The following is a 12,496-nucleotide window of genomic DNA, read 5'->3' as shown; positions in this document are numbered from 1 at the left end:
TAAGTGCAATGGAAAAGAACAGTTGTAAGTAAGCATATGGACAAGTTTTGTTTGGTAAACATAGCAATATGTTCTTTTTTAGTACTTATTGCAATAGTAAAATATTACTTCAAACAGATACAAATCAAGAATTGTTAGATATAGTTACTGTAAACATAAAGATCAAAAAGTATTCAAAACACGCTTCTGTTGAAACAGTCTTGAAAGATAGTTAATATTGAAAACAAATCTTGAAAGATAATTTATATTGAAAAAAATCTTGAAAGGTAATCTATATTGAAAAAAATTGAAGGAGTGTGTAAATAAAAATCAGATGACGCAAAATGAAACACATATGTAAACTTTGGTTTGAAATAAACATATGCTTATGATTTTTTTTTTCACTTGAAAAAACAGAAATTATCAAAGCTTACAATAGTTGCAATAAGTTAGCCCTCTCAATAAAGATCTCCCATCAGCTATCAAAAGATGTGCTGTTTATTCTTAAGTGTCGTACAAAATATAAATGCTTATTTTGTCTTTCAAATCGGTTCAACAAATGGTATTACAACCACTGTACCAACCCTAGACTGTCAGTTAACGAGGTTACTTACAAAGTAGTAACCAGTGCTTTCCTACTTAACTAATGCATTTTGCATAAACTAATGCATTTTTATTGTTAGTTTTCATATTCACTGTATATATACTCATTTTTCTCATTATTCATAAACAAGAATGTATCCATAGTACACGGATGCCCCACTCGTACTATTTTCTATTTTCAGTGGACCGTGAAATTGGGGTCAAAACTCTTATTTGGCATTAGAATTAGAAAGATCATATCATAAGGAACATGTGTACTAAGTTTCAACTTCATCAAAAACTACCTTGACCAAAAACTTTAACCTGAAGCGGGACGATCAGACGGACAAACGAACAAACAGACCAGAAAACATAATGCCCCGCTACTATCGTAGGTGGGGCATAAAAAAAAACTTTCAGCTGTTTTTTTTTCAATTTGGGATACGTAAAGTGCCATGTTACCATATACCATTGTCAATAATTGAAATCCACAAATTCGTATTCGATATACCTAGAATATTTTTTAAGAAGTTATAAATCTCTATTTTGGTACGCACTAGTTGTGTATAACTGGTTTTTTCTTCAATTTTGACTTCTTGCAGGAAATTGATCAACTAATTACAGTGAATGCATCAGTGTGAGAGATAATGAATACCTAATAACACAGTACTTCGAGCAGCTGAGAATGAATTCTGGGGCTTTCCCGACTAATTATGCAGTTTGACATGAAATTACATGGTTGTTTGGCATCTCTTATGTAGAATTCAGTTCTATTTTTTTGCATTAATGATTAACTTTTGGAGCCAAAAAGAGTCAAAAAGTTAAAACAAAAAACGACAGTTTGAGTCACAACAAAAGAGTCATTTTTCTAATGTCAACACACCTACGAATCGTTAATTAAGTGACCGATATCGCGATGTTGTTAAAATCGTTTTATCATGAATAGGATAACGTTACGTTACTTAAAAATTAAATAGCTTCAATCAATACAAAAGTTGATAGTATATGCTTAGTTAGGATAATGACGATTACACATTTTTAACCCAAAACGAATCAAGTGAAAGAAAAATGAATTTGGCAATCTCTGTATTTGATTATTGATATTTTTCTTTTTCTTTGTAAAAGAAAAAAGAAAGTAACGACACATGCAGGACAACCCACAACAACTCCATCAATAACATGGTATAAGACGATAAAATTAAGAAGAAATTCTACTCATTTATCAAAATCTGAAAACGCTGGTATTGTCCCACTATACGTAACGAGGGTACTTACATTCAACATCATCAGAAAAAGCGGAAATATTGAACCGCCGGTTTTTGTCAGTCTTCAACACCAGGAACTCAAACAGTATGCAACATCTTGGGGAATTACTACAAAGCATAGAAAGGTGTTCTGAAATTGCTGAATCCTCACAAAGCTATGGAAGTCGACAGAATATCAACCAAAGTCACGGGGACTACGGTGACAGTGATCACTTTTTAAAAATGCTGTTCCAGACATCAATTGACCAAGGGACCGTTCCAGATGACTGAAAGCTAGCATTTGTCGTTCCAATATTTAAGAAAGGAGATAAAGCGATCGTTCTTTATTACTAACGTCAGGTTGCTGTAAAGTTGTAATGCACATTATTTACAGCCATATCATCAACCACCTAGAGGCCAATAACACACCAGAGCCGATGAATAGTAAGAAGGCAATAATGCGAGCGCCAGCTCATCAATACGATTGATGATCTGGACAAGGGATTGAATTTAAAACAACAGATAGATGCTTCATGAATCCTGCTTGATTCAGTAAGGCTTTTGACAAAGTTCCCTATTAGAGTTTTGCTGTGAAACTGCACTAATATGACGTGAATATCAGTACACTGCAGTGGATTAAGAGCTTCCTTGCAAACAGATAACAGTAAGTAGTGGTTGATGGCGTGTCATATAATGCCACTTGGAACAGTCTTTCCGCCATTAAATAATCTAGTCTATAAATATGACCTACTATCAAAATTTCAAAAGAAGATATTGATCAACTGCAACAGTGATAGAAAAACTGGATGATGAGGTTCATAACATGACCAACAAGCGGAAAATAACTAGCGACGATTTTTCAATGCATGGCTTTATTTTACAACCGTCTGACCGGGCGAAATACTTGGGCGTTACAATCAGCAGTAAGAACAAATATCAGTAGCTTCACGAAAAAGGCAAACAACACCTTTAGATTCTTGAGGTGACATATAAGCAGCTCGTCCTCCAAAAACACAAAAGCAACAAGCTACATTACCCTTGTCCGATCTTGTCCGCCCACATATCGAATGTGTGTGTACTATTTTAAACCATTCAACCGGAAAACATAGCCATCGCAACTATAAAGCAACGTGCAGTCAAATTCATCATAAGTTACTATAGGAGAGATAGAATTACATCATGTTCCAACAACTACAGAAAAGCCTGCAGTGACGTAGATATCAACGATTGTTTTAACCAGTTTTGATAGAGAAGAAGGAGCTAGTGTATACTGCATATGTTGCATTATACTTGATTGAATAGCAGTCTTGGGTACTTATACGGCCGTTTATTTTTTATAATTACGTCTAAAATGAATTTAAAGGCATCTATTACTTTTCAAATTCACACTAGTACTTCATATTTACACTATTTATCAGTTTTGATTGAAGACTGACTTACTGTATAAAGTTTCATAACTTTTCCAACACCTGGGTTAATGCTTTATATGCATCACCCCATATCCGTTCTTTTAATGTGTAAACAGAGGGACTATGCTTCTTTACAAAAACAAGTCTTTAAATTTGACACAAGGAAAGGTTCTGATATTTTGCAGTAACAAAATGTTTGTTCAGCAAGTTTTTAATCTTTTAAGGAGCAAAAAATCAAGATTAGCACTGTTATTTGGTGGATTTCGTTTTGCTCAGACTTTAGTTTACTATACAAAGTGTGTTGTAGATTGTTGTCTTTTGTCGTTATTTTGGTTATTCGCTATTTGTCTCAATCAATTTAAAGCGTTTTAACACCGGTATGCTACTGTTAATAGATATAGGAAGATGTGGTGTGAGTGCCAATGAGACAACTCTCCATCCAAATAACAATATAGAAAAAGTAAACCATTATAGGTCAATGTGATGCCTTCAACACGGAGCCTTGGCTCACACCGAACAACAAGCTATAAAGGGCCCCAAAATTGCTAGTGTTAAACCATTCAAACGGGAAAACCAACGGTCTAATCTATATTAAATAAAAAAACGAGAAACGAAAAACACGTATAAATTACATAAACAAACGACAACTACTGTACATCAGATTCGTTGCCTTTATATGTCATATAGTTGTCAGTTTGTTTTCGATTTATGAGTTCAATGTTCCTTTGATATCTTTCGAATTTATTGTTTTTGTGTGTTAAAATAAACTACACAACTGCCATAATTTATGTTTTCATAGAAACATAATACCAGAAATCCCTGTCTATATCATGTAGTGTGTAATATATACATTAAATGTAGATTTGGCTTCTGTAACATAGTCTTCCGCTGATGAGTTTTTTTTCATCAAAAATATAAACCATACAAAATGAGTACATTTGTTGTATATAAAAGTTAAACTATTTCTTGTTTTCAAAGACAAGTACATATATGTTGCAGTCATGTTCTTGTCTTTGAACGCCGAACTAGTATATATACATGTATTTGTTTAGGGGCCAGCTGAAGGACGCCTCTGGGTGCGGGAGTTTCTCGCTGCATTGAAGACCTATTGGTGACCTTCGGTTGCTGTCTGCTCTATAATGGTCGGTTTGTTGTCTCTTTGACACATTCCCCATTTACATTCTCAAATTTATAAATGAATTTCAAAAAAATTCGATAAGTGACCGCCTATTGATCTCATTCAAGGATTGTGGACCTGTTAGTTCGTATTTCAAGAAGAAGAGTACAGACTTAAATAGATCTCAAAAACTCGAAAAACCATTTGTTATATAACAGAACAAGAGAAAAAAACCCGGATGAAATCGAATGAATTAAACATTTATCGACCTACCACGTGCACTACCCGAGATCCAGACTATATGTGTACATTATTACACAATAGGGAATTGGACTTAATTAGTAAATGTTTAGATCAGATGTTTTAAGACTGTGTTACAAACACAACTGTTAAGATTAACATTAAAAGCAATATATGTCTTTAACTATTATTGCCGGTTACTTCCTGGTATGCACTATAAAAGATTATCTTCTCAGATACACCCACTCTATATCTTTTCATTTTCAATTAAGCACTTTTGTTTGTCACACACTTGTATATATAATTCAATTGATGCTTTGTGAATACTAATTGTAACTTGAATATAGTTACAATTTGACATATTAAGTGTTATTACCTTGCAGCGTAACCTTTAAAGGATTTGTAAAACAATGTACACATGCAGTGTAATCTTAAAGGGATTTGTAACACAATATATAAATGCATTTTCAAATTTTGCTACACTAGTCATTTATTTTTATAATTCTGAACCCATTCCAGTAATGGAGCTTCCTTTAATAATACTGAGTCTCACTCACCTGTAAAGGATGTGTTTAACAAATATGACTTTAATAGTGTTTCCCCATTCAGCTTGGTCATTTCAGCACACAACTCTGCCTTCCCCGTCCTATTGCCACAAATATTCGCATGCATGTTGTGCAAGGCGATAGCTAATGCATACACGGCATTATAAATAAACTGGACTTTACTCTCCTGTTTATATACAGAAAGTGACAATCGTTCTTTCCCAGTACAAAACTTTGCCAACGGATTTGTAATAGGATGGGTAACGTTAGGCCAACTGCACTTATGAACCTTTGCCCAGTATTCTCTAAACCAAGGATTTCTTTTATTGTCTTGTGGGTTCAATTTGAAAAAGTACTTGTCGAATTCGGGTAGAAAAGTAGATTGTAATTCTAAAGTCAATGCTCCCTCAGCCGCTCTTTCGTGGTCTGCAACAGCAGCCGTTTGCTGACCCCAACCATCAGCGGCTATCCAATAGAACCGACCATACATGCTTTTCTCATGAACAGCTCTTAGAATACCTTTCGCATCTTCCTGTCTAAGGAATAAAATGATAACTTTGGCATTTTCTGGTGAGGCTGCTAATTTTTGTACCGCGTCAATATACGAGTTCTTATTAGCATTGGAATTTATTTTGATTGACTCTGAAATGCAAATATTCCTCGCATTAGCTTCCTCTACAAATGCTTCAATACCTGAAACCCCATATTCTCCTTCCGATGCCACTGTGGATACGTATGTCCAGTTGAATTTTGATACAATGTCAACCATAGCCTTAGCTTGAAAATTATCTGGTGGGACTGTTCTAATGAAATAGTCATAACGTTTTTTATCACTTAATCTTGCACTGGTGGATGCGTAACTTATTTGGGGGATTTTAAATAATCGTAATAGATTTGCAACTTGCTCAGAAACAGAACTATACGAGCCACCAATAACACCTGCTATTGCTTTAGGTGTTTTATTAGACTTTGCAAGGGATTCATCTTCACACCGGAAGTCGGAAGCATCAAGAGATGTAAATGTTCCGCGTATAAACTCTAAAGATCTATCCAATGCAATTGTTTCCCTAGCACACGTGTCAAATATTTCGGTTCCGATTCGTATTCCAGGAAGAATATTTTGATCTAGATTTATTTCATCCAAAGTAAAGAGCATTGCTTCTAACCTTTGAATTCCACGGTCAGGATTAATTGCACCACAAGTGCCGTCTACACCTTTTTGGTGAACAGGGAAAAGTCCGCCAACGAGAAATCTCCCCGGTATCGTGGCTGATCGTACTGATTGAGTCACAGCTGTCCCATGTAATATACAAATATAGTTTAAAAACACTGTTATTTGTATAAACTTCCAATGTTCTCGGCCAGAGCGTTCTACGGTGAAAGATGTCGCCATTCTCCGTCCATTACTGGTCAGTTATTATTGTAATATCCCAACAAATATCATTAGTGTTATCAATCAGCTCCATAATGTGACTTATAAATCCATCAACAATAAACTGTTACTACACCATTATCTTGTTCTCTGAAAAGGACAAATTGCATCATTATAGATTTATATTGAAAATAATTTGCTGCTATAGCAGACTCGAACAAGTGATGATGGAATTTTTCACTACTGCTTATACCTCATTCATATCAGAAGTTGGAGTATTTATCAGATTAAATAACCAATTTTGTCACAGAACCAAGCAGAAAATTCTCTAATGTAGGCATCCCATCTGTCAGAAGTGACAAATTCTCACGCCATCACTATCACAACCCGACACATGGATTGGAAAAAGTGTTTTGTCAAGATGAATGTCACAAAAACATTGGAAGAATGCGCAGTTTTCGAGAAAAAATTCTAAAATTGTACTGGAATAAAGCCACGTACCACTGATGAAAGAGCGCTGAAAGCTACAAGATTATGTTGATCTTAACAAATTACAAATGAAAAGTAAAGAAGATACGTCACACAATCTAGACATTATTACAATTTAATCAGAACATGACATGAGCATTCTCTCAACTAAATTAATTTTGAAAGGTTATTCTTAAACATTTTTCTTTCTCAAAAATTCTAAAATAAGCTTCAGAGTCCCATCTAATCACCGTCTTTTGAAGGTAAACGTGAATTTTTATGTAATGATGAAACTATTTCAAATATCTTCTTAAAAATAGAATTGTAGCTTTTAACTGACGCAAGCAAAACAAGCTGCGCAATCAATCAACTCTTTCAATAAAGTCAAATAAAAAGATAACTTTACCCTAATTTGCTATTTTCGACATAGATTGTGTACAAGAAAAAATATCGCTGAAGTGTTGCACATATTTTATTTCTCTGGTCGTCGGAAAACATCATCTCGTAATTAATAAATATCACTTATGCAAGTGAGAAAGAAATCATCTGTATTTAATATGATACTTTTCTTCATAATCTACCACTTACAATGTAGGTCTCTCAGTACGAAACTTACAAAGAATTTTCTCTTCAAATAAAATATTAATCTAATTAGAATAGTTGCATATGTAAAACGTTAAGCGCAAATGATAATTTACTGATTTAACATAGGAACATCTCATTGCATATTCAGCAAACCCATTTATATTAATCTTAAAATTAATGATTTAAAGGAAATATAGGTTGTAAAATTTAATCTTTCTTTCTCCTAACCCATTTAATTATGTGTTGTGCGTTCTTTTGCTGAAAGACAATCACAAGCCTTGTTTATGGTGTTTCATATAATACCTTTTACAAACGTCTTCGTAAATTGTCATTTGGGAACTGGGGCCAGTTTCACGAAGCTATCCTAAGACCTGTCCTAGGATATGTCTTAGGACATGTCTTATGATCCTCTTATGACTATCCTAGGACATATCTCAGACCTCGTCTCGAAGCTGTCTTAGTATGATCTTAGCTAAGATATCCTAAACCTGTCGCAAGTTCTTTAAATTTTCAAATATTAACATGGATTTATTGAAATATTCATGTAAATGTAATTTAAGGGGAAAAAATTATAATGTGATGATAAAGAAAAAGTGAGTTGAATTCATTTTGTCACTGTATCGGTTACAGTAAATGAATAAGGTAAAAGGATAAAATCGTGCATTATTCCTATAAATATATCGAATGTTTTTTATTGATGAATCATTGTTGATAATTCGACAACCTATAAACTTTTACTTAGAAGCAGTAAAGGGAGATGTGCTTATTAGATAATAGATAAATAATTTGCAAAATTAATATAGAAAATAAGTGTAAATTATATAAATAAACGTATGACTATCCTAAGACCATCATAAGACACCTCTCGTATAGTCCTAAGTTTATGACCAACTTTAAGAGATGTCCTAAGTTAGGACCACTTTGTGAAACCCACTTAGGACTAAGATATGTCCTAAGACCATCCTAAGACATGTCTTAGTCTTAAGACAGCTTCGTGAAACTGGCCCCTGGTTACAACTTTTACGATATAAATTTCACAAAACATGTACGCTGGAAGACTTTTATTATATACAAACACTAATATTGAAATCAAGCACGATTCATGTGCTGGAGATTCTATTGGGAGAAGAATTAAACAATGTTACACTCGACAAAATCTGCAACTCGACCATTTAATTCGAGAAATGGAAAGCTACACGTATATATATATATATATATATATATAATTATATATATATAGTCATGACCAGTGGGAGACAGTTTGCTATAAAAATCAATTATATGTCCAATATGTCAGTTGGGATGGTTAATGATTTAACTATTATGTAGAAGTGATAATATACTTGTATCATTAGTTTATTCATAGGTTTGCCCTGTTCTCATCGCTGCTATGATGGTTTATACAATTCTATAATTATCTATGATAGAATAAGAGTGCGGATTGAGTAAATTTCACTTAGTAGTAGAATTGAAATCAGAAGATATTATATGATTTTCAATGTGGTACATGTAACTACCCATAGACCAAATAAAAAACATTCAGTCACAGTACGGCCTTCAACAATGACTGTTTAGTAAGCTATAAAGGGTCCCAATATGACAAAAATGTTAAACAATTTAAAAAAGAAAACAAACAAAAATAGGCCCCCATTTTTTCTACAACAATACAAGAACAATAACTTCATATATAGCAATAAGTAAAATCACAAAAATACTGAACTCCGAGGAAAATTCAAAACAGAAAGTCCCTTATCTCACTAAAGCTGTTAATATATATATACATGTAACTATTTGTCTTGTTTAACAATAGCATACCGATATTTAAAAAAAAAAAAAAAATATGAATTCACTTAACTTGTTAATATAATGTTCATATTATTTCATTAAGGTTGGAACTCAAACTACATTGGCTATAACCGTAAGCGGAAAAGTATTATTTTTTAAAGATATGATTGCACAAACAAACATGTGTTGTGGAGAGTTGTATCATTGGCAATCATACCACATCTTCTTTTTTTTTATATATAAAAAGGTAATACCGGATATTAAAATGCTAATAAGAAAACAACACTTTCAGTGCTTTACATTTCTTTTAAAATTAGCTTGTATCATTAGACATGTGATTTTTTTTTATATCTTAACGCCCTCTGAAATGAACAAAAAAACAATGATAGAAAATGTCAATTGGACAAACAGCGAAAATCACATCCCCCCAAAAAACCTTTAGAGGTCACCATTCGTTCGACTGATTTTTATTAAATATGTTTGTTTCCAGAAAGTTTACTCCTAAATTACATGATCGCTTAACTTTTAAAATACTTAATTTAACGATAAAATTGTGATTACATTCTTATGGTGTTATCTAAGAACGAAGGACAGTCATAAATAATGTAATAAATGTTGTTTGATGAACTGAAACTCGTTTATAATTTTGGAGAATTGTCATTTGTGATAATTTATCCTTAATTTTAATTTTAAAATATGACCTTAAATGTGGTAGTGAAGCGATGAAAAATTTATGCATAGTCTAGAAAGAAACATTTATGAACAAAATCAGAGCTGTACGAAAAACAATCAAATACATTTAAAAGAACAAAAAACAACGCCAAAAGGAAGGTTAGTTCAGAAGGATAAAAGTCATAGAATTATGATTTATCTTTAACGCCAGCTTTGGCTTATATCATCTGTCGCGTAACGAGAAATCCACAAAATATCTGTTAACAAGATTAGGCCTGGTGGTAATAAAACTTTACTAAGTACTCGGAATACAGATTTGTGCCTGGAAAACCAAATACATTATTTTCATTGGTTGATTTCTACGTCTGACCTCTTGTACTCGTTTGTGTCTGAAATAAAATATTTTGTCTTTTGTCTTGAGTACAATTATCGCACTCGGAAGTTTTATGACAACACGTTCAGGGGTTGAGGTAATAACACTTTGCTCAGTGCTCGGAGCACAAAATTATGCTCGAAACATGAAATGAAATTTTGATTGATTGATATGAGTATGAGTGCAACAACAAACTGAGTCGAAAGTTAACAAATGAGTTCGATTATCGTACTCAGACTCAGAAATTTAGATGTGTTGCCTTGAGCGCAATTATTGTCCCCAGGGAAAATGAATACTGAGAATATTATGTATGACAGAAACCAAAGATATATTGATTGGGGGGGGGGGGTCTTCAGGGTTGTTTCTGTAACCATGCAAACTACTCATTTTGCTTCTATGTTATATGTACATTTATCTAACCTCCTATATATTGACGGGGATATGATTGGTTAACGTACTACACGTGGTGACTATATATATTTGGTATAAGATGCCCTAAAAAATACACGGTTAGTTACCATATATGGCTACCAAGCACATTTGGCTAATAAGGAGTTACTAACCTTTCAAAACAAAAACAAAAAGAAATCTGAAAGGTTTAAACAGGCGAAGGAACTGATTATGAACGATTGCATTCATAAAGCAAATGCAAAGCTAACACGTTGTTATTGTTGGCATATGTTTTTGTATAGACAAATGGAAGTATTGCTAGGCCGATAGTCTAAATACCACATATTTCGAATAAACAGTTGAAACAGTTAAATAGTTAAAATAGTTCAGATTTCTAAAGGAGAGTCATAACGTGATTCAATAAATCATTTTGCCTATCATTGTCTTTGCTCATCTTGTAACTGTAAAAACTTACAAACTTTTAAGTTTTGATGAGATTTATCATGTGTCGACAGGTAAATTTCATCACGTCATGCATATGTCATTTCATGTATTATCCGTGGTTTTTGTTAAGTCTGGTCAAACTGGAAGCAGAGTTAGGTAGATTTGTTCCATGCTCTACATATGGCATATACACGACATATGTTGTATCGATTTTCGGATTTTTATGACTTTAAAATAGCAGCTGCGAGTAGCAATATGAATCTTTTTGCCGAGTTCAAAAAGGGTTCGACATGTGTTGCACATATGCTTTTTATTATTTCAGGCATATTGATAAAAGACATGAGATTTATCTTAATTTTACATATGATTTTTTGAAAGCTTCATTTTGATCTCTGTTTTAAGAAGTAGCTCCAGAAGTCACGTGTCGCCAACCTTTATTATTAACAGCAAAATAATAGAACGAAAAAAGAAACATTATTTAAAATACATATAACAAAATATAAAAATAAGAACATGTAGTATGTTTGCAATAGGGACATTTATCCTCAAAAGGCCAAAAGGACAAACATATCTTCAAATGTAAAACTAGTTTTTCGTAGATAAACAATTTGAAAGTAAATGGAAGAACTATAATTCATTTTCTATCGTTAAGATTTCCATTTCCTTAAGTACCTTGTTGACTTTCAGAAGTTTTATTTTAAATTGTTATTTTAACGAATTGATACTTCCAAACAGAAAGTAAAATAATAGCTCATTTCATTAAGTGGCAGGACTTTAAAACTCTATTATCTCGACAACATTGTGTTTTATATGGCGAATTACAGAAACGTATCAATCCTGAATGGTATAAGGGTATTTTGTATTTAATTCTAGTTTGATATATGATTGATCTTTGACTTTGTCGATTAATGTCTCGACGCTGTTTTCGTTTGCCCCTGGAAATTTAATGTATAATTTAAAATACAAAATGCTTATAGCCATTTTCTGAATGCTTTAGCAAGTATTTGAGTTTTTTTTAGTATTCTATGCATAAAGCAGTCTGTATACTAAATTAAGACTGCAAGATGAATATTCTACGGTTCCACGACCAGTATTTGCAAATTTGAGATTGCAGCTGAAAGTCATTGACTGTCTTCAAATCTGTACTACAATGATTACTGCCCTCCCAATTGCTGGTACAGTATTTTATTGGTTCGACATTAATAAAATTGATAATAGAAATGGGGAATATGTCAAAGAGACAACAACCCGACTAAAGAGCAGATAAAAGTTAAGGCCACCAATAAGTCTT

The 12,496-nt window shown here is 33.0% G+C and overlaps 1 protein-coding gene across 3 annotated transcripts in view; it reads right to left on the bottom strand.

The window, feature by feature from the left end:
* Positions 1-12,496, bottom strand: part of LOC143085064 (metabotropic glutamate receptor 3-like) — a 65,988-nt gene that overhangs the window by 31,273 nt on the left and 22,219 nt on the right. For 2 of the 3 annotated variants that reach the window (XM_076261224.1, XM_076261234.1), the window contains exon 2: positions 5,129-6,638. In XM_076261224.1, coding sequence (XP_076117339.1) covers positions 5,129-6,509 — 1,381 coding nt within the window. In that variant the 5' untranslated portion in view covers positions 6,510-6,638. Of the gene's footprint in view, positions 1-5,120; positions 6,639-12,496 lie in introns of those variants that run through there. The other variant, XM_076261243.1, reaches the window with a different exon arrangement.

The sequence above is a fragment of the Mytilus galloprovincialis genome, chromosome 1 (assembly GCF_965363235.1).
Source record: "Mytilus galloprovincialis chromosome 1, xbMytGall1.hap1.1, whole genome shotgun sequence".
NCBI lineage: Eukaryota > Metazoa > Mollusca > Bivalvia > Mytilida > Mytilidae > Mytilus > Mytilus galloprovincialis.
This window is presented reverse-complemented; position numbering and strand designations above follow the sequence as displayed.